The following is a 21,559-nucleotide window of genomic DNA, read 5'->3' as shown; positions in this document are numbered from 1 at the left end:
GGGTAATTGCATTTTCCTTTACCTAGTGAATTGTGAGTCCAACAAAGCCAGGATCCTTGCACTCCAGCCTTCCCCTTTGTCAACTCAGTTTATGTGACCACCGGGCTGTTTATCCCCCACCCTTGTTTCCTAGAATTTCTGAGATCAATTTTCAGAAGGAAGGGGAAACTTCTGAAGAGTAAGGGATATAATGACCAACCACACAATACATTCATTTGCCAGCTGACCTGCAGAGAATCAGCTCACTCTGTGCCCGGTGAGTCCTGGACAGAGGCTGCCATGGATGGCTGGCCCTCACTGAGTCCCTGGGGCGACTGTGGAGGCTGGAAAAGGGTCTTGAAGGAGCACAGCCCTACTTCTCTCCCCAGAGCAACACCCATCCTTCCCAGGCTGTGACGTTCCCCAAGGCGGCGCTGCCCTGCCCCTCCTCCCCTATGGTTCTCTCCACCTTCTTGCTAGAATAGCAGACACGCCAGACACAGCTGAGGAGACACTGGGGGTGACTACGCCAAAGGGCATGTTCAAAGGATCACTAATGCACAGTTTGAAAGGCACCTCTGCTGACAGAGGCACAGAGGAGCTGTGCTGAAGTGGCACAGAGGAGCTTTTTCTAATGTCTGATTTTGACAATCCCCAAATTAGCAGTAACCAGATTTTACCCCCAAATCAGCCATTGTCAAACTAGCTCTGTTGCCTTGGGATTCCTGATTACAATCCCCAAGTATTTGCCTCCCGTTTAGACCAAGAGACATTACAAACCCAGCTCCCTTTGGGATGAACTCTGCCTGTCTCCCAGCTAGGTCAAGCAATGCCAGACAAGCTCCCCCACATTCTGTTTTCCTCTGTCTAAATCAACTTAGGCTTTTCTTCAATTGGAAGGATGTTTCTTGTTGAAATCTTCCCACCAATGGCGTGGAGATCCTGGGAGCCCTGCATGGGCCTGCACCTCAACAACCAAACAGAATGGCAAATGCCTTGCCCTGCAGGGGTGCCCTCCCAATGGTGTGGCAGTGCTTGAGAAAAGCTTCCCAACCAACCAGGCTGCTCCCTGCTGCTCCCAACAGACCCCCATGCCAGGGGTGTGATTTTGACATAGCTTCATTCCAGGCTGATAAAGAAAAAACAAGTTATGTAAATAAGCTTTTCCTTCAGCCTTTCTTTGAACTTAATTTGGGTGTTTTCCTGTTTTTTTATTGACTTATTTAAACCATTTCAAATGAACTTTAACATCCTAGCAGGCCAGGTGATGTTTACTGTTACTGTTTTGAAACCCTGGAATGACAGGGTGAGTTGGCAATGGGGGTAGAAGCTTTGGGAATCACAGTGGAGGTGGAGGAAGTGGCCTGGCAGGGCTGCACTTCATTTCAAGCTCAAGTATCTGACTCAGGTTGATGAAGAATAAATCCAGTTCACCACACATCCCACCCAGGCTGAAGGGCATTCGGTAAGTCCCAGACAGAGGCTGCCATGGATGGCTGGCCCTCACTGAGTCCCTGGGGCGACTGTGGAGGCTGGAGAAGGGTCATGAAGAAGCACAGCCCTACTTCTCTCCCCAGAGCAACAGCCACCCTTCCCAGCTGTGACCTTCCCCGCAAGGCGGCCCTACCCTGCCTCTCCTTCCCTATGGTTCTGTCCACCTTCCTGCTAGAGTAGCAGACATGCCAGACACAGCCGAGGAGACACTGGGGGTGACTACTCCAGAGGGCATGTTCAAAGCATCAGTAATGCACAGTTTGAAAGGCACCTCTGCTGACAGGGAAGAACATATTCTGTGTGTTGGAAAAAACTACCGTCAAAACCCTCCAACCAACTGGCACCATCCCCATAGTTTTTGGCAGCAACAGCAAAGGATGGAGCCCTGCCAGGAGAAACAGCTTTGAATTAAAATATAAAGCTAATCAGAATATGGATCACACAAAGCTGCCAGTCATTTGATGTGTGTGGGGAGTAAAACACCCCTGCCCTGCTAAGAAACTGCCCAAGGTCATTATCTCTAATCAGCAATTCTCACAAACAGTATCAAGTCTTTTTTTAAAAAAGCAAGTATTCCCACCTGCCATCCCCTCCTACTCAAATCATTTTTCTTTTTTTTTTTTTCTTTGTTTTTGAGATGGAGTCTCAGTCTGTCACCCAGGCTGGAGTGCAGTGGCACGATCTCAGCTCACAGCAACCTCTGCCTCCCGGGTTCAAGCAATTCTCTGCCTCAGCCTCCCAAGTAGCTGAGATTACAGGCACCCACCACCAAGCCTGGCTAACGCTTTTGTATTTTTAGTAGAGACAGGGTTTCACCATCTTGGCCAGGCTGGTCTTGAACTCCTGATCTCATGATCCACCTGCCTCGGCCTCCCAAAGTGTTGGGATTACAGGCGTGAGCCACCACACCCGGCCATCACTCTTTCAATGTAACATGTTGGAATCCTGCATGAGAGCCAGATTCCAGGGCTTTGATCCCATATGGAGTCCTAACACTGCCAGTCATTGCACAGTGACTGGAGGGGGTGGTCAGATGCCTTAGCTCTTCCTCGATCCCTGTGTTACCAAGCTTTCTTCCCTTGTTACGTGATTTCTCAGGTGGGACTAGAGAGCAGAGAAATGGTGAGAAACTGAGAATCAAAAACAACAGGCTGGCGACTTACCCTAGGCCAAAGCTCATTCCCGCACACCTTCCAAATCCATCTGGAGCTGGCCATGTGACAGGTCATGGTCAGGAACAATGATGGTCATATCAGCCCTGAAGCTGGCTATTTGCTGGCTGGATCTCTGGGCAAGCTCTTCAACATTTCTGATGCTCATTCTCTGCACCTGGAAAATCCAAGCAATGATATTATCTAGCTTAGAAGTTTGGAGTAATGAACATAAGCTTCCTAGCTATGCTCCTGACTTCGAAAACCTGTAAAGTCTCCCAGCTGCCTAGGAGGGTATCAACTCCATATTACTGAGCGTGGAATGTAAGGTAGAAATTACCCATTAAATTTCACACTCCTAGTAACCCTTCTCCTTCAGATAGATTAAGTTTTGACAATGACAAAAAGAACAACAGTGTACATGATGGCTTCATAATCTTTACTGTATTGCCTATAATAGCCGTCTGATTATATCCAAGCAGCACTGGGCATACCAAGAAGCTTAACAGACACTGCCAGATACACAGTTGTACATGAGGAATTGTGTGCTGAATGCTAATAACTAAACACCTACCATGTGCCTGATGTGTCCTAAGTGCTTCATACATATGAACCCATTTAATCTTTAAAACAACTGCATAGCCGGGCGCGGTGGCTCACGCTTGTAATCCCAGCACTTTGGGAGGCCGAGGCAGGCGGATCACGAGGTCAGGAGATCGAGACCATGGTGAAACCCCGTCTCTACTAAAAATACAAAAAATTAGCCGGGCGTGGTGGTGGGCGCCTGTAGTCCCAGCTACTCGGAGAGGCTGAGGCAGGAGAATGGCGTGAACCCAGGAGGCGGAGCGTGCAGTGAACCGAGATCGCGCCACTGCACTCCAGCCTGGGCGACAGAGCGAGACTCCGTCTCAAAAAAAAAAAAAAAAAAAAAAACAAAAAAAAACAATTGCATGATATACAAGGATTGAATCCATCACCCTGAATGAGGACATCAAGGTACGAAGACATCTAGCAACTCCTTTAAGATCCTGTAAATTGCAAATAAAGTAACTGGAATCTGAACCCAGTTTGTTTGGCTGGAAAAACCATGATATCAACTACTCTACTGTGCTGAACCTTGATTATAAAAAATTAGATAAGATGATTTTCCTGAAACAAAAGCATTACTAAAATTAGATTCTGGGTAGCTATTTTCCTATGCCTGATCTTCATCACATTTATAAGTACAAAGAAGGGCTAGGAAGTAGATCACTGCAGAAAAAACAGCCCAGGTAGCCCAGGTATGTCACTTAGAGGCAATGATGTGTGGATATAATTTAACAATGGCCCAGGCCTGGGGGCCCGGGGTGGTAAGGATGGCTGATTGGTAGCATTGGCCAATTGCCAGTTTCCATGGTGCAAATACTCCCACCGTGATGGATTTCAAGCTACCAGCCTGTCAACACACGGAGTGAGTACTGGGAAGAAATGCTTAAAACTGGCTCCCACGAGGCTGTACCGGTACACCACTGCCTGGAGGAGACCTCCAGTGTATTAGAAAGCCCAACTCAGTAAGATAACCTGTGCTGGTCACTGGACAATTTAGGGATAGGAACAGAGAAAGCATGCAGAGTTGGAAGGGGCCTTAGGCAAGCCCAAGACTCACTGTTTCCTCAGCAGCATCCTTGAGGATGTGCGATGTGACAGGGTTCTTGAAGCCACTGTTCCGATACTGCTTTCCTTTGCTAAGTTTAAATTCCAGCCTCCTAATTCTGATGTTTTCGTGGGACCTTCTACAATCCTTCTTTTCTTTATGTCTTGGGCAGTCAAAGAGGGTATTCTCCTCTAGCATGTTGCTAAAGAGGGCCTCTACCCTTTCATAAAACTGTTTTACCTGAATAAGCTTTAAAAAAGAAATACCATAGTTTAATATTATGCTGTTCCGTCTCATCAGCTACTCTCCACAACTTTAAAAAACCCAATTCTTAACTACACAGCCATAAAAAAGAAAAAAATTATGTCTTTTGCAGCAACATGGATGGAACCGGAGACTATTATCCTAAACGAATTAACACAAGAACAGAAAACCAAACACTGCATGTTCTCACTTATAAGTGGGAGCTAAATTCTAAGAACCCACGAACACAAAGAAGGGAACAAAAGACACCAGGGCCTACTTGAGGGTGGACTGTGGGAGAAGGGTGAGGATTGAAAAACACGTACTGCACTTATTACCTGGGTGACCGAAGAATCTGCACACCAGACCCCTGCAAGACACATTTGACCCATGTAACAAATCTGCACAGGAACCTCCTAAAAAGTTGGAAAGGAAAAAAATTCTTCACCACTGTCTTGGGCATCTGTGATATGCAATTTAAACAAGTACAAAAATGGCTGATGAGCCCACAGAGTGCAGCCTGGATGGGACCACCTGTGACACTCTTAGACCTGCCCAGTTCCACGGTCAGAATATTGGATTGCCACTGCCAGCCTTGTTAGAAATGCATCCTTCTTACGCTTGGAGGATATGGACAAGAGCGTGCAGGTCACTCACCACAAAACCATCAGAACCATAGCAGAGAGAGGCCAAACACATGCCCTGAAGTTACTAGTATCATCAGAGCATATGAAAATATATATATATTTGAGACCAGGTCTCACTCTGTTACCTAGGCTAGAGTGCAGTGGTGCAATCACGGCTCACTGCAGCCTTGGCCTCCTGGACTCAAGTGATCCTCCCACCTCAGCCTCCTGAGAATCTGGGACTACAGGTGTGTACCACCACACCTAATTTTGTATTATATGTAGAGACAGGGTCTCACTATGTTGCCCGGGCTGGTCTCAAACTCCCAGGCTCAAGCGATCCTCCCAGCTTGGCCTCCCCAAATGCTGGGATTACAGGCATTAGCCACAGTGCCCAGCCACACATGACAGTATTAAGCACAGAGCTGAAAGGGGCCTTGGAAATCATTTCTCAGTTTCCTCTAATGAAAACAGACAAGTTAATGTATTAATAATTCAGGTTTTTCATTATGGTTCTCTTCTCCCTCTAGCCCAGTGGTTCTTAACCAGGGCTGAGTTCCCCTCAAAGGACATTTGAGCATGACTGGAGACAATCTGGTTGTCAAAACGGGGTGGGAGATGCTCCTGGCCTCTAGTGGGTACAGGCTAGGGATGTGGTTAAACATCCCACAGTATAGAAGACAGCTCTCCACAGCAAAGAGTCATCTAGTCTAACGTGTCAGGAGTGCCAAGGCTGAGAAAGCATGGTCCATGCACAATATACTATTGCCAAAAACTAAACAAAATGGCATTCTTACTCCACAAAGCAGTCATATCCACAAATCGTATTTTATTAGCTGTGCAATACCACCTTCCATTCATGGCCTGTGTTTTAATTAAAGTTTATAAACTACCAGTACAAATCAATACAATGCGTTTTTTAACACACCAACAGCTTGAATGTTCTTGAAGCTTTTAAACAATGAGTTTACTGTGGGCAAACAGAAGGCAAGGACTCAAAGAGATAATTAGCTCATGCATCTGGTGCTGGCTAATAATTTTCACATGAATGTAGAAACCACTTTATGTTAACTGTATTTATTTTTAAAAAATAGTTTGAAATGGTAATAAAATGCAATTTTCAGAGCATCTTGGTGATTGAGTAGAACTGCTTAATTTAAAAAATAATTAAGTTACTTCCACCTGGCCTGGGGCGGATGAACATGTAGCAAAAACTTCCATCCCACTAGATTCTGGCAGATGGATTGATCTTTCACAAAATATATCTATATATTTTTCTCCATTTCTTCTTATGGAAGCCAGAAGCTATGAGAAGCACCCTGCTTTGAAAAGAGATTGTTTGGTTCACACGGTATACTTTGGTTTATTTAAACAGGTAAGAAAGTGGTCCCTACTTCTGAGGAGAAAATGTGGTTTCTGACTTTAGCTACATCACAGTATCACCAGTCTGAACGAGTTTCCTTTTCTGTAAAGGACAAAGTGTCATTTCTTTTCCTCCAGTGTTTGGTTGCTCCTCTTCGAAAATACTCTTCAGATAAAGTATCTGTACGTCTGTATTAGTACAAACCATTCCTTCCCTATGTCTCAATGCCTGACATTCAGTGCCTGACAGAATCAGCATTTGGCATGTCCTTGGATATGGGATCAGTTTGATGCTTTGAACTGAAAGTTCTCATAATGCATCTCAAAGTATCTTCTTAAAAAACGTAAAAACGTAGGCTAACTTGTGCTCTCTTGTAAGGCTTGCAAAGTGGTAATTAAATAAGCAGACTATAACTCACAAGCGAAAAAAAGTGCATTTTTAAATAAAAGAAACAAACGGAGACAGTTAAAAGGACAACCAAAAAGATAAGCAGATTATTTTGGGTTAATCTTGGGAAAAAAATGACACGATATTTACGGTTTCTTTTCTTTTCTGGTCCATTTGATTTTACTTAATGTACTCACTAGGCTCATAATACGCCTATCTCCTCTCCTGCCTTCTGATATTTTAGCATTCCTAGAAACTAGAGCCCTGCTGATAGCCTCATTCATATGAGGAGAAATATGCTTGCCTTTCATGCTAATGAACTTTTTACAAAACTGCTCTTAAATCGTGAATATTTCAATGAGCACACAAAACAATAGGACTCAGTTTGTTGTAAACACCATCAAAACCTCCACACCATTAGGTTTATAATCTCACAAGCATTCTGCCTTTGTCAGACACTTCACAGGGTGCAACTGGGCTACTTTTGCAGGCAAAGTGGAGATTTTGATTTCTGTTGTGAAAAGCCCAACACAGAGAAATCGGAGGCTCTCTCGTCTCTGACCCATCAGTCCAATTCTTTTGTCGTCCTTTATGGAAGTCTTTTCTCTGTTGCAGCCACTTTCAGTAATTGCAAAAGGAAAGAAAAAGTGTCTCCCACAGTCTGTCTCTGGGAGTTCATGTTTTTTTGCTACTTGTCTTCTGTTTCTGTTTTCGAAGGTGAGCCTCTATCTCGTGCCTGAACACCAGCATGCCCAGCTGGCCGTGGGATGCCTCGTTCATGGCCTTGGACTGCATGCACATCTTGTACTGCTCGGGGGTCAGCTCGTCCACGCAGCGCTTCTCATGCCAGAGGTGGAAGAGTCCTCGCACGGGCGTCCGCACCACTATGAGGTTGCTGTGGAGATACTTGCGATAAAGGTGCACATCCTCTCCGCCCCAGCCTTTGATGTCCAGATCGAATCCACCTGTCGGGACAGAACACACTGCTGAATCACACTGCACTGATCTGTTTTGCTTCCCTGAGTTGCAGCAAGCACAAACTTTTCATTAAGACATGATTGGGGGGGTATGCGGGCTTCACCACCACCCCTCCGAGGTATGAGGGTGTCCACCTGGGTCAGAGGCCCCGAGAATTCCCCAACAAAGACGACTTTCATGGCGGACAGCACCAACTTCTTCAGACGACAGGACCTCCAAGAAAATTCCAAGCATTTGCCTGCATTCAAGAGTTATCAGCAATGCTAATGAACAGCCCCAGCCTTGTGGTTAACGGGTACAAAAATAAGATCTAGTATTCGGTAGCATTATTACTGACAGACTTATTGTGATTATGAATTAGCTATTGTTAACAATTTATTGTATATTTAAAAATAGCTAGAAGACTGATACATATGATAAATATTTGAAATGATGGATACCTCCAATGACCCTGATGTAATGATTACATATTGTATGCCTGTATCAAAACATCACATGTACCCCATAAACATACCCATAATAATTAAAAATAGAGGTTTTGTAAAAAAAAAAAAAAAAAAAAAAAAAAAGAGCTTCTACAGCATCCCCACTTTTCAGCTTGAAACCTCTGAATGCAAATTCTTGTGCTTCTGTTAGGAGGTGGCCTTCTCCTGCCACTGCAAACAGAGAAGAAACGAGGGGCTTGCAGTGCCTCTCGGCTCTGCAATCTCCACCTACTGCGTTCAAGTGATTCTCCTGCCTCAGCCTCCCAAGTAGCTGGGACTACAGGCACATGTCACCATGCCTGGATAACTTTTGTATTTTTAGTAGAGATGGGGTTTCAACATTTTGGCCAGGTTGGTCTTGAACTCCTGGCCTCAAGTGATCTGCCCCACTCTGGGATTACAGGCATGAGCCACCATGCTCAGCCTAGAAAATTTTTAAATGTCCTTTTTGGAAAGCTGATTTGCACATAACCATTTAGGAATAATTCTCTCAGAGATGTCCAAGACCACCTGCTGTTAGTTGCTGACTCTGCAGGACACCCACCACTCAGAGACCGGCATCCTGGGTGCTCTGCTCCTGCCAACAGGACTTGACTTCAACTTTTTATTATTTTTTTTTAATCTTTAACCTGGTGATTTCCTGGGGGTTCTGTAATCCTTGTAGTTCATGTCATCTCTGAACAAAACAATCCTGGGGCTACCCCTCATCCCTGATTTTAAAGTGAGTAGCTTTAGGTCTTGGACCTGAGCGGGGAGTTGCCTAGAAGCCAGTGAGACCAGCAGCTCATAAGGAGCCTGGGGATGGAACGCTCCATGCCACCCTGAGGGCACGGTCCCCCTGACTCCATCCCAGCTGAGCCCCTGCACCTGAGATCAATGTTTCCGGACTGTTCATTCATTCCCAGGTCATGCATAATCCACAACTCTATTTCTTTTGAGATCCAAGAGTCAGTATTGCTATAGGAAGGTGGGGTGGCGTTTCCAAGGGGGACAGGAGGCCTCTATTCTCATCCTGACTCTGCCTCTCACCTGCTGTGAGGCCTGGGAGGGTCTCTTTGCCTTTGACAGGCTTGGTCTCCTCACCTGGATCCCAAGGGCCTTTTCTCTCTGTGCTCTAGAAACCCACAGGCATGTGCATGTGCATATTTGTGTATGAACTGTGTGCGCAGGTGGACATTTGTGTATATGAATTGTGTGTGTGCGTGTGTATGTGTGTATTGGCAGCAACTGCTCATTTAGTCAGAGCTTAAAGTGACATCTGGAATTGTGAAGGTTAGCAGAGAAAAATGTGGGTCTTTTCAAGTATGTATTTCCTCCCAGTTCCCCTATTTCCCTCATACCCTTATGGGGGGGCTGAGGATGTTCTACAGGAGACGGCAGAGTGGCCAGGATCCTGCTGGGAGGAGGCACTGGAAGACTTGCTGCAAAGCTGCCTGGATGCAATAAGTAGCCTTTAATCTCAAATTGTGTCTCTTATTTGGGGTGACTGAGAGGTGCTTGTGGAGCTCATAAGGGCTAAAATGCCACCTACTACCAAGCCCCCTCTTGGTCCAGCCCTGAGTCTAGGACATCAGGAACAGCATTTGTTTTTTGTAGTGATTCTCTTTAGGAGAATCGCTATGTTGTCCAAGTTGGTCTTGAACTCCTGGTCTCAAGTGATCCTCTCTCCTCCAGCCTCCCAAAGCACTGGGATTACAGGTGTGAGCCACCGTGCCTAGTGTGTGATAGCTTTTTTTTTTTTTTTTTGAAGGCAATGGTACCACCTTCCCCACCAGGCTCCTTGGAAACCCGACTTGATTCCTTCAAGGCCTGCATGGGCCCGTGGCCTCTGGGTGGCAGTAGAGATGCAGATTTGTCCTACCTATATTGATGAAGTCCGACCGATACTGACACGTCATCCCAAATCCAAAGTCTCTCCAAAATCCAGTTTCCTTCTTTATGACCTACAAGGAAAGCACTGTCATTTGAGGGGAAAGTTTAGGGTGGACAAAAATAGTCTTCACAAACTCCTGTGAGCGACCGTGGAGTGTGGAGCCCATCCCATTACTGATAAACAGCCTCCAGTGGGGCAGGAAACGCAGATGGATTTCAGTCCTTGCAGACAGTCAGGAAGACAGTACACACACCAGTCCCAAAACAAGGCCTTGTGATTTTTGGCACCTTAGGCTGGAATGTTTCTAGGGCATAGGTATGAAAACACACACACACACACACACACACACACACACACACACGCACACAATCAAAAACAAAAACCGGGAGAGCCAGTTTTTGAGCAGTGCCGTGGAAAAGCCACCTACGTGCCTGGCCCCACACCAGTGCCAGTGAGAATCGGAGGCTTGGGCCCCTCACACAAGCCTGGGCAGCAAGCCAACAAAGGGCTCAGGAAGTTGAGAAAAGGGATAGAGAACAACTCGGAATTCAGCTGCCCTGGCACGGTCCACACACAGGACTCCCTTGGGGAATAAAAAGAAATATGTGAGAGACTTCAGTATGTTACCAGCTCTCCAACTCTGCTAACTCTTGCTTGCTGAGGAAAAGGGCACTAGAAGTCCAGCTTCTGAAGAAAGACTCTGTCCATTCATCTTCACAGTATTTTAAAACCAAACTGCTCCCAAAAGCATCTACCGTGGTGCCAGCCTGCAGGGCTGCAGAGAGGCCATCTAGGCACTGCCCAGTCTCTTACTCTGCAAGTAAAATTTCCAATGTATTTGCTGAAACAGCAAGGCTTTTTAAAACTGCATGTGTACATATATATATATATATATACACACACACACACATACACATATATATATACATACATATATATGTATAGACAGACACACACACACACACACACATATTCAGCTGAGAGAACTCTGGGAACAGTTTTGAGATCTTAGTTATTTTTCATAATTCATTCTTGCAGTTAATGTAGGTGCTTAGGTGAAAGGACATGCCCGCATCCTGTCCTCTGGGGAAAGGGAGAGAGGGCGGCAGCAGGTTCCTCTTTCCCCACTTGGATTTCTATGGATTTTGGTGGGGACATCTGGTTCTGTTCATCGCTAATTAGAAATGGTATGTGACGGGGGAGAAGCATCAGAGTCTTGGCCCAATGTGACCACTGGCTGGCTTTTTCACTTCAGGCAGGCTCCTTCACTTCTTCATGCATCTATTTTTTTTTCCTTATGAAACAAGGGGCTTAAATTCGCTCATCCCTTAGTTGTCTTTCAGCTTTCACATCCAAGTGTTTATCACATCGTCCCCCTTCCTGAAGTTTCACCACAGGCTAATTATATTTGATAAGTGGCTTGCAGAAGGGCTGATGAATCTTAAACGTTCTTTAACTCTGTAACGTATGAAACTGTCTTACTTTCACTACAATCTACAGGTAGATGTCACTTCCACCATGTCACTTAACATTCCACAGGGAAGGGGGACCTGCTGCCACCCTCTCCTGCAAGCATCAGGACTGCCCAAGGAAAGTAGGACCAAGAGAGTTTCTGTTGGTTAAAGTTGTCCCCAGCAAGTATTCTCCAGTTCTACTTCAGAATACAGGACTGTTATACAGTATCTCCCAAATGACAAGTCAATTTCATTAGTATCAAATGGAAAGATTTTGCAAGGCAGCAAAGTCTAGAAAAGTCTCCATGGAGTAATTTTTTAAAAAATGGACTTTGTTCCATCCCCGCCTTACCAGGTACACGGTTTCCATTGCAGCAAATGGACTAATACTCCTTCTGCTGGCAAACCAGACAAATTCCCTAAGCTTATGGGTAAAAATGGAGTCAAAGAGAAGTGCCAGTATCCAATCTTCAAATATTTCGCTGAGGTTCACATGGAATTTAAAAAGAAACGCTCCAAACAGGAAAAAAACTGGCCAAGCCTTGGGAAGGAAGACAAGAGGGAGGCATCCAGAGACTCTGGGCTGCATTCACGTAGGGCCTTTCAAGGTTGAACAAGGTGAAGGGTGACCCTCACATGGGAACAGCGTGATGGAGGCAGTCTGGCTTATAAGGTGGGAAGTGAGCTGTGTAAACATTTATTAAAGTCAGTTTGGAAGTTGGCAAGCCACAAAAAGCCACTATCTGAAGAGCTTGTCGAAATTTAGCCCTTTGTGGAGACTCATTTGGTCATGCCCACAGCATGTAATTACAGGGCAAGACGGAGTTCCCTTAGCTCAGGTTCCATCACCCACAGCTGTGCTGGGTCCCTAACTGGAAGGATGCGCTCAGTGGCAGTCTGGCGGGAGTGTGTGCCCTCAAGCACACATCCGATTACATCACGTTCCCACGTGAAGCCCTGCAAGGGTTCCCTAATCGTCAGCCATCTCATTTCTTCTTATCCTTCTGCCCTGTATAAGGCCCATTTTCTCCCACTTGGATTCTCCATGCTCACAGGTCTCCAAGGCCAGATACTTGCCGTCTCTCCTGCCTGGGTCACCCTTTCCCCACACACCACTAAGCTGTGCTCCAATGTCACTATTCAGAGTGGTCGTCCTGACCCTCCTGGCCCGTGTTATGCACCTGCCATCCTAAGGCCACTTGCTGCACTGGATCCCTGGTTTATTTTCTCTGTAACAATTCTGGCTTCTGAAATGATCCTGTTGATGCATCTGCTTCCCTGTTTGCTGACTGTCTGCAGTCACCAGCCCTGGTGAATGTAAGTTCAGGGCTTGTTCTTGTTCATGGCTACATCTCCAGGACACAGAACACTGTCCAGCACACAGCAGGTACTCAGTAAATACCTCCTCAATGAATGAACCAAGAGCAGTCCCTAGGGCAGAGATTGTTCCAAGCCAGTGGAAACAGACATGTCGCAAGATGCTTGCCAGCAAGTGGTCCAGCAAAGGCCTGGGAAATGCAGTGGTGAAAACCTCTCAGAATTCTGTGGCTCTGGACCAAGAGACAAAAATGTTTTCACCTCCCTGGGGTCTAAGGTGGAGTGCGTGACTTCTTAGAAACTTTGCTGCAAGTGTGAGAAGCTCCACCATTCTCTTCAAGCATTGACAAGTGATGCACAAATGATGTCTGCTGCAATAGAGGAGGAAGGAACCCTAAGATAAAGAGGAGACTTTAAAAGAAAAACAACTCTTCCTCCTGTTCTGGATTTCACTGATCTGTTTTCAAGTGCTATCTTCCCCCACTTTTTTTTTTTTTTTGATGGAGTCTTGCCCTGTTGCCCAGGCTGGAGTGCAGTGGTGTGACCTCAGCTCACTGCAACCTCCACCTCCTGGGTTCAAGCAATTCTCATGCCTCAGCCTCCCGAGTAGCTGGGATTACAGGCACGCATCACCATGCCCAGCTACATTTTTTATATTTTTAGTAAAGAAGGGGTCTTGCCATGTTGGCCAGGCTGGTCTTGAATTCCTAATCTTAGGTGATCCACCTGCCTCAGCCTCCTAAAGTACTGGGATTACAGGCATGAGCCACCGCACCCAGCCTGCTCTCCTCATTTTCTAAAATGTCCTCTGATAGCTGGCCTCCTCTCAACTCTCTCCGCAGTACCCGCTCCCTCCCCACCTGAGATCCCAGGAGAGCACTGCAGGGCAGGAATATACCACAAAAGGACAGCTGTCAGCCCTGCTCTCTCACAGGAAGTTTCCAGAGCCACAGCTCTGCGGACAATTCACGTGACAGGGATGATTATTTTCTATTAGGACCAAAACACAAAGCACAAATCAGCATCTCTCCCCAAAGATGTGGGAAGGCAGCCGCCCTGCAGCTGCATGTGAGCTGGGGCCGCGGTCAGTGCCTGTCTGGTTTAATGGTGCTGACTTGGCCACTTGCCCATGAAGCAATCTGGACCCTAAAATAAAATAAACAGCAACTACTCAGGCAGAGCGCCTCTTCTCAATCAGAGTCTCCCCAGCACTGAGGCTGTGTCTGCTCTACCTTGCATTCACAGCAACGCCCATGAGCAGGGCCGGCTTACAAAGTGACCCACGCAGCTGCACAGGGCCCCCATACATGGAAGGCCCCAAGGCCTGCTGTCACTGTCATGAAATTTGTAATACTTTTTGAACAGAGGCTCACATTTTCATCTTGCACCGGGTCATGTCAATTACGTAGCAGTTTCTGACCTGGGAGGAGCAGACTCCCTGAGCTATGAGAACGTCTGTGTCCAGGCTGGGGGCCCCCTGCCCGGGCTGTCCATTCCTTATCATGTGGGCCCTGAGGGCTCAGTGATCATGCTGCACAGGGTGTCAGGAGGGCTGCATGCCCTCTTCTTGTGGCTTCTTGGTATGAAGACACAATGACTCTCCCAAGACCACTCAGCCAATGTTGCCAAGCCCAGAACAATTCTAAGACTCTGGGGACAGCTCCACGTCTTGAGAAATAAGGTATCCTAGAGCCACAGCTTTAGAAGACTCAATTAAGAACACACTCAAAGGCCATCTCCTCCCAGATGTATTTGCACTTATTCACAATTTCCTGTAAGTCTTCTCTAGGTGTTTGCATGTAAAACACATTGTGTCTTCAAGGGAATCATGCTAGACAAGGAGTCATCCAGGTTCTGCCATTTCCATGAACCTATCATCTACAACTAAATGCCCTCGTTGCCCCCACGAAGCGCTCTGAGGACAAAGGATGTATCCCCTGTTGCCCAGCATCCTCAGCCCAGGTGCAGTCACATGGTGTGGCACTCGAGTTCCCACCCCTGCCACTTAGCCGCTGCGGGCACCTGGCCCTTAGTTCCTCATCTGTGAAATGAGAGTGATAGCACCTCTTCCCCTTATTGAATATTACGTGAGATAATGTGGGCACCAGACTGGCTTCTGGAAAGGCTCCATAAATGGCATCTGTTCACATTAATTTTAGTATTCAGCAGATGTATGTTTCCTGAATAAATAAAAACAGAATGCAAGGATGCATAGGATGTGCCATGCTCATTTGGCAATTTACAAAAAGGTTTCAACTGAACTGGAATGGTAAAATACTTTCTGAAGGGAGGTAGAGAGGTTAAGGGTGTGACCAGAGAGAGGGCAAGGACAGAAGCCAGCACGCTATGCGTACACTGAACTGTATCACAAAATCATCAGATTTAACTGACGGGTAAGACAGCATCGCAGACTAAGATGTGTGCGTCGGATGCCGTCGGCGTTACAAATGGTAAGGAGGTGGCCTTGAGGAGCAGAGAAAGCCAGGGAGACTGAGCAGGTGTGCTCACCTGGCAACAAGGCTGGCTTGGGTGACTGCGGAGCTGGTACCACGTGCCAGGTTCTGGGGTTTACAGATATTTTCTCTGCATCCATTTGAGAGTTGGTCTGTGGAGGACAACGAATCCCAACAGGGACTCGGGGCTTGCAGTGCTGTGCTGGAGCCAGCTTGCACCAGCTCACAAGGATTGCGCAAATCTCTTCCCAACCCTGTGTTCAGTGATGTCATGCTGGTAGCCTGAAATAGGCCATGGTGGGAGTATTTACACCACGGAAATTGGCAAATGCTATAAATCAGGTCTTTCTCCTGCACCCCCTTTTCAGAGAGCAGGTTGTTAAATATTTACCAGCACATCTCTGGCTCTGTGCCAAAAAAGATTTCTTAAAAAACTGAATGAATCTGTGATTTAGAAACCTATCTCTGGCAGAGGGTGAACAAAAAAGCGGAGTCTAGGGGAGGGAAGGACGCTAAAGATAGAAGTGGTAGGAGGCTCCTGCAGTGACCTAAACGGGAACTGGCAAAGCTTGAACCAGGAATGTGAAACGTCTAAAGTTAATGTTTGTTTAAATTATAGTCATTCCTTTCTCAGTGAACTGTTTCTACATTAAAGCACCAGCAAGTTTTATCTCATGGTTTAAACTAAAAAATTTAAACATTAGTATAAAATCCCATAGTTTCACTTAATATGAATTACTAATGGTCTATACACACAGGGGAAAAACAGTAGTCGAAGTACACACAAACACACACACACACACACACATACACAATCATAAATGTGGTTTCTTGCTTTTGTCTGCAGACAAAACACTATCAAATGACAGTGGCAACAGTCACGAGAAGGAATAACATACACTGACTAATGTGATCCTATTTCAAAGGCTGCTAGTAAAGATTGTCCTTTGTGTGCAAAACTAACTTTCATTAGAGCAGCATTCCGGATCTCTGTTCTCCCTTTATCTTTGATACTGATGTATTCCAAGAAGGCTATCAAGGATGTAGTAATTAATATATATAGGTAGCATCTCTTTCAAGACTGAGTCAGAACGTACCCTCAGTGGGAAGTCATTACTTAATTGATCCATCTCCAACCATTACTTTTAATTTTACACCTTCTCATCACCTAAATAATCCATCTCCATTCTATTACTTTCTATAGTTTCATGTTCTCCTTTGGAATTCTTGTCAAGACTTTTCCTTCATATATCAGTTCTCATCTAGATCCTAAGCAAATCTCTTCCCTCTGTACTGATAGAAGGAAATCCCGATTTTGCCCTGAGCTCTGCGCCACTAGCTAGCTGTGCAATCCTGAACAAGCCAGTCCACCTCTATAAAAAGAAGAAAGTGAACGAAACACTCTCACAAATTACTACCAAGTAAATGAAAGTGTTTCATTTCTTCTGACTTCTCCACTGGCACCTAGGCCAGTCCTCCGTAGGCAGCGAGCGCTCAAGAACTGGTTTGTCCGGTAAAAAACATAATCATACTCTTCTTTTGGGAAGGGGGAGTCCTTCATCTCAAAGAGAATTGCTGTTTCACCAAACTAGTCATAAATACTGAACTCTAAAATATCAGACTTCCGTGGTCTAGGCAAGGTCAAAATTGCGTTTGGAAGTAAATGTCAGAGGCTGCAGGATCATTCACAGCCTCTGGCAATGGACACAGGGAATCTGAGTGGTTTCTGCTTTCACCACTAATTCTGAGGATGTGAGAAACTTGCCTAACTGCACGGTGCCTCTAATTTCCTTCGCAACTCCTCCTCTGCAGGAATAATAAAAGGAAAAATCCTTTGGATTGTAAAACGAAAACAATTCCTTGCAAGCAAATAAGGTCTTTATGAGTTTGAAGTGGAAATATTAATCACACTCTATGTCAAATGCAAAACAACACATTACTTAAAACCAAAGGAACTTTAACTTTGATTGGCTGAAAGAAAATAAATCCTTTATCTTGTTTCCCTTTCAATCCAATGAGAAGCTTAGAACTCCAGGAAAGGAAACAAGAAGTTTCTCTGTCAATGAGGGTGATATGTGCTGCTTAACCATGCAACTGGAAGCATAGGCAATTGTAACACAATGGTATTTGTGTATCTGAACACAGAAAAGCTACAGGAAAAATCTGATGTGAAAGATTTAAAAACATTTTCTTGTAACTTGTGTGCTGCTTAATGACATTTCCATCAACAACAGGCTGCATATAAGATACTGATCATCCAGAAGGCAAGGTTAACAGGTTAACTTATTATTAAAGAAATGAAAACTTTTTTTTTTTTTTTCTGAGACAGTCTTGTTCCGTTGCCCAGGCTGGAGTGCAGTGGCACGATCTCGGCTCACTGCAACCTCTGCCTCCCGGCTTTAAGCGATTCTCCTGCCTCAGCCTGTGGAGTAGTTGGGATTACAGGCACATGCCACCATGCCCAGCTAATTTTTGTATTTTTAGTAGAGATGGGGTTTCATCATGTTGGCCAGGCTGGTCTCAAACTCCTGACATCGTGATTCACCTGCTTTGGCCTCCCAAAGTGCTGGGATTACAGGTGTGAGCCACCACACCCCGCCAAGGAAAACTTTTAAAAAATAAGTTTAGTCTCACCTAAGTCTACAGTGGTTAGAAAGTCCACAGTAGTGGACAGTAATGTCACAGGGGTTCACATTCACTCACCATCCACTCATTGACTCACCCAGAGCAAATTCTAGTCCTGTATTACAAGCTCCATTCATGGGAACCATTTTTAAAATCTTTTACACCATATTTTTCCTGTGCCTTTTCAATGTTTAGATACTGAATACCATTGTGCTTCAGTTGCCTGTAGTATTCAGGACAGTCACATGCTGTACAGGTTTGTAACCTAGGGGCAATAGCCTGTACCATACAGCCTACGTGTATAGTTGGCTATGTTATACAGGTTTGCATAAGTGCACTGTATGATGTTTACACAATGATGAAACTGCCTGATGCTACACGACATATCTCTATTGTTAATTAACACATGACTATAGATGAAAACTCACTTTTTTTTTTTCTTTGAGACAGGGTCTCACTCCATCAACCCAGGATGGAGTGCAGTGGTGTGATCTCGGCTCACTACAGCCTCTGCCTCCCAGGCTCAAGCAATTTTCATACTGCCTAGTAGCTGGGACTATAGGTGTGTGCCACCAGTCCAGCCTAATTTTTTATTTTTTAGTAGAGATGGGTTTTGACACATTGGCCAGGCTGGTCTCTAACTCCTGCCCTCAAGTGATCCGCCCATCGTGGCCTCCCAAAGCGCTCTAATTAAAGACATGAGCCACCAAACCCAGCTGAAAACTGCTTCTTAAGACGTGAAAAACTCTTACTGTTTTTATGTATAAAGCACAGATATAGATACACTACAAAAACAGATACACAGTGTATCTGTGGTATTACAATTCCACTAGGGGAAAAGGGAACTGTATTATTAGTAAGCCTGGTGCACCCCAAAATGAAGCCATGCTAGGATATAAGACATGAACATTGTCCAACCTGACGCCCTAAAGTTGAAACTTTCCGGAAAATATCGTAATACCAGCTGCCAGAGGTTAACTCGGGGAGAGAGGATGAAAGGCACAGGATGGGGCTGGACAGAACAGGTTTTGCTATTTCTGGAAGCTTACATACAAAGACAGTCCTCAAAGAATTTCACAGAACATGCGTTTTGAATGGAAATCAGTTTACTCTCCCATTGCACGGAAGCATCAGAGGCCTGGTGCCATCGTGTCTTCAGGTTCCCACAGCAGATGTCCTTCCTCCCTCCTAAGGAGTCCTCAGTGGGATGAAGCATGGATTTGCCTTAGCAAGAGGCAGAGCTACCCACAGCAAGGAAGAACAGATGTCCCTCAGATGGGAAGGCCACCATGAGATACAGCCTGGGCAAGAACACAGCTTCAGAAAAACCTGGCTCATCTCCCTACAGGAAAAAATCACAGCCCAACTTGAGCTGGGAGAAGGGCCTTTTCCCTCTCTGCCAATGCCGCCAACAATACCGAGAAATTCCATCCATGGGGGCCATGCCCAGACGACACAGAGATCCTCTTCCGGCTTGCCTTTCCTCCTGCTGCTTGCATTGCTTCTCTGCAAAGTGGACTAACTGCTTGTGACAACAAAGACATCTCAGCCTACAGGGACCCTTGGGGGCTATGTGCATCCATCATCTGTGCAGCCTGTGCACTATCCATCACCTGTGCAGCCAGGATCTTAGCAGAGAAGTCCTTCCAATATTCCCTTGAGAGCCACCTTGCCAGTGACACCTTTAACGCTAATGTGTACCCAAACACTGTGATGTGTGGGAATGGTGGCATGATGGGAAGGGCACTGGGAACACACTGGGAGTTTCCACTTCAAATTCACAAAGACAAGGTCCACAGAATTGCTCTGGCCCTCTCTGGGGTGAGCCACCCCTTTCTGATTTTTGTCAAATGGGAACATTAATCTCACCTTTGTTACCTTGTAGGATTTTGCAAAAATCAAGAGAAACTGTACTGCGCCCATAATGCAACAATACTACTTTCCAAAAACCACTGATGGAAACTCTGAAGGTGTGAAATTACCTTTCTGTAAAGTACTGCTTCCATTTATTTTCCACTTTAAATACTGCAAGCACTTTTAATCAATGAGGCGCCGGGAGCAGAGGCCAGCACATCTGCCAAACGTAAAAACTACTAAGGGAATCATTGCACAGATTTCCACTCACCTTTGCTCATGGTCAGGTGCCCCTGGTAATGACAGACACTAAACACAGCCACACAGAGGCATCTGCAGGGTAATTACTTACCAGCTGCTGTTCCAAGGGAGGGACTGCCTCATGGTGGCCGTATATTATGCCAGGATTGTACTGACTGAAAAGAACTGGATAAAATACCTTCTTCCCTACAAACCAGAAAACAAACATTCACTTAAAGTGACAGATCCAAGTAGTAGGTTTGTTCCTTGACATTTGGCCCTCTGAAACACCCTAGACATTTGCAGCCACTTTTTTGTTTTTGAGAGGCAGTCTCACTGTCACCCAGGCTATGACAGAGTGGCGCAATCTTGGCTCACTGCAATCTCTGCCTCCTGGCTTCAAGTGATTCTCCTGCCTCAGCCTCTTGAGTAGCTGAGATTACAGGCGCCCGCCACCACACCTGGCTAATTTTTTTTATTTTAGTGGAGATGGGGTTTCACCATGTTGGTCAGGCTGGTCTCAAACTCCTGATCTCAAATGATCCACCTGCCTCGGCCTCCCAAAGTGCTGGGATTACAGGCATGAGCCACCGTGCCCGACCTGCACCCACTTTTCCTTTTCCATTCACTCGACTCTAAAATGGGTCTTAGACATGCAGCGCCAAGCAGACCAGATAGTCGTATCTGCAAATATTTCTGATCTCCCAGCACAGGAATGATATTTCAAATACTGATAGTCCATAACCAAGCACTGGGCATCACGCCTTGGCAGGGAGTGTGAAAGAGTGTCCTGGTGCCCCTGCCCCACCAAACATTAACCCTTTACTTGCTGGCTCATGGGGTCGTCTTAAATGGTTGACTTTGGGTCAGGGTGACTTTGGGCAGTTGGACTAGACTTAGAGTGTCCGGGGTGGTTTCTCTTTATCAATTTACACAGAATTTCTGTATTTTAGCAACTGGCATGGCTGTGCCAGTGTTCATCAGCTCAATAGCAGCCTTGCCTATGAGTTGAGTTTGTGAAAGTCATTTTAGTACTGCGGGTTCTTTGGGCAAATAGCTCTTCTACCCTAGGTAACTGCCCACAGGTACTCCTTTCTCTTTAGGGTTGGGTAGTTTTCCAGGTCCACATCCTTCCCACCTCGCTTTCTCTTGGGAATGTTCATGAAAGCTGATCTCCCAGTTGCAGATGGAAGAGAGGTTATGGACATGAACTTGGGGAAAGGGTCCCAGAATTATGGTGGCTGACAGGCCCATGATGTGGCCTCAAAGAACTCAAACCAGATGGTGACATGGTTTGGCTGTGTCCCCACCCAAATCTCATCTTGAATTGTAGCTCCCATAATCCCCAGATGTCCTGGGAGGGACCTGGTGGGAGGGAACTGAATGATGTGGACAGGTTTTTCC

The 21,559-nt window shown here is 45.8% G+C and overlaps 1 protein-coding gene across 5 annotated transcripts in view; it reads right to left on the bottom strand.

Annotated features, from left to right (window-relative positions):
* Nucleotides 1-5,935: 5,935 nt before the first annotated feature.
* The window catches only part of CSGALNACT1 (chondroitin sulfate N-acetylgalactosaminyltransferase 1), a 355,242-nt gene continuing 339,618 nt past the window's right edge, over nucleotides 5,936-21,559 (bottom strand). For all 5 annotated transcript variants that reach the window (XM_030812279.1, XM_030812281.1, XM_030812278.1 and 2 more), the window contains 3 exons: nucleotides 20,268-20,362; nucleotides 10,201-10,282; nucleotides 5,936-7,841 (listed from right to left, as the gene is read on the bottom strand). In XM_030812279.1, coding sequence (XP_030668139.1) covers nucleotides 7,552-7,841; nucleotides 10,201-10,282; nucleotides 20,268-20,362 — 467 coding nt within the window. In that variant the 3' untranslated portion in view covers nucleotides 5,936-7,551. The remainder of the gene's footprint in view (nucleotides 7,842-10,200; nucleotides 10,283-20,267; nucleotides 20,363-21,559) is intronic.

This window comes from Nomascus leucogenys, chromosome 4 (genome assembly GCF_006542625.1).
Source record: "Nomascus leucogenys isolate Asia chromosome 4, Asia_NLE_v1, whole genome shotgun sequence".
NCBI lineage: Eukaryota > Metazoa > Chordata > Mammalia > Primates > Hylobatidae > Nomascus > Nomascus leucogenys.
The sequence above is the reverse complement of the archived record's forward strand: the minus strand, read 5'-3'. Positions and strand labels throughout refer to the sequence as shown.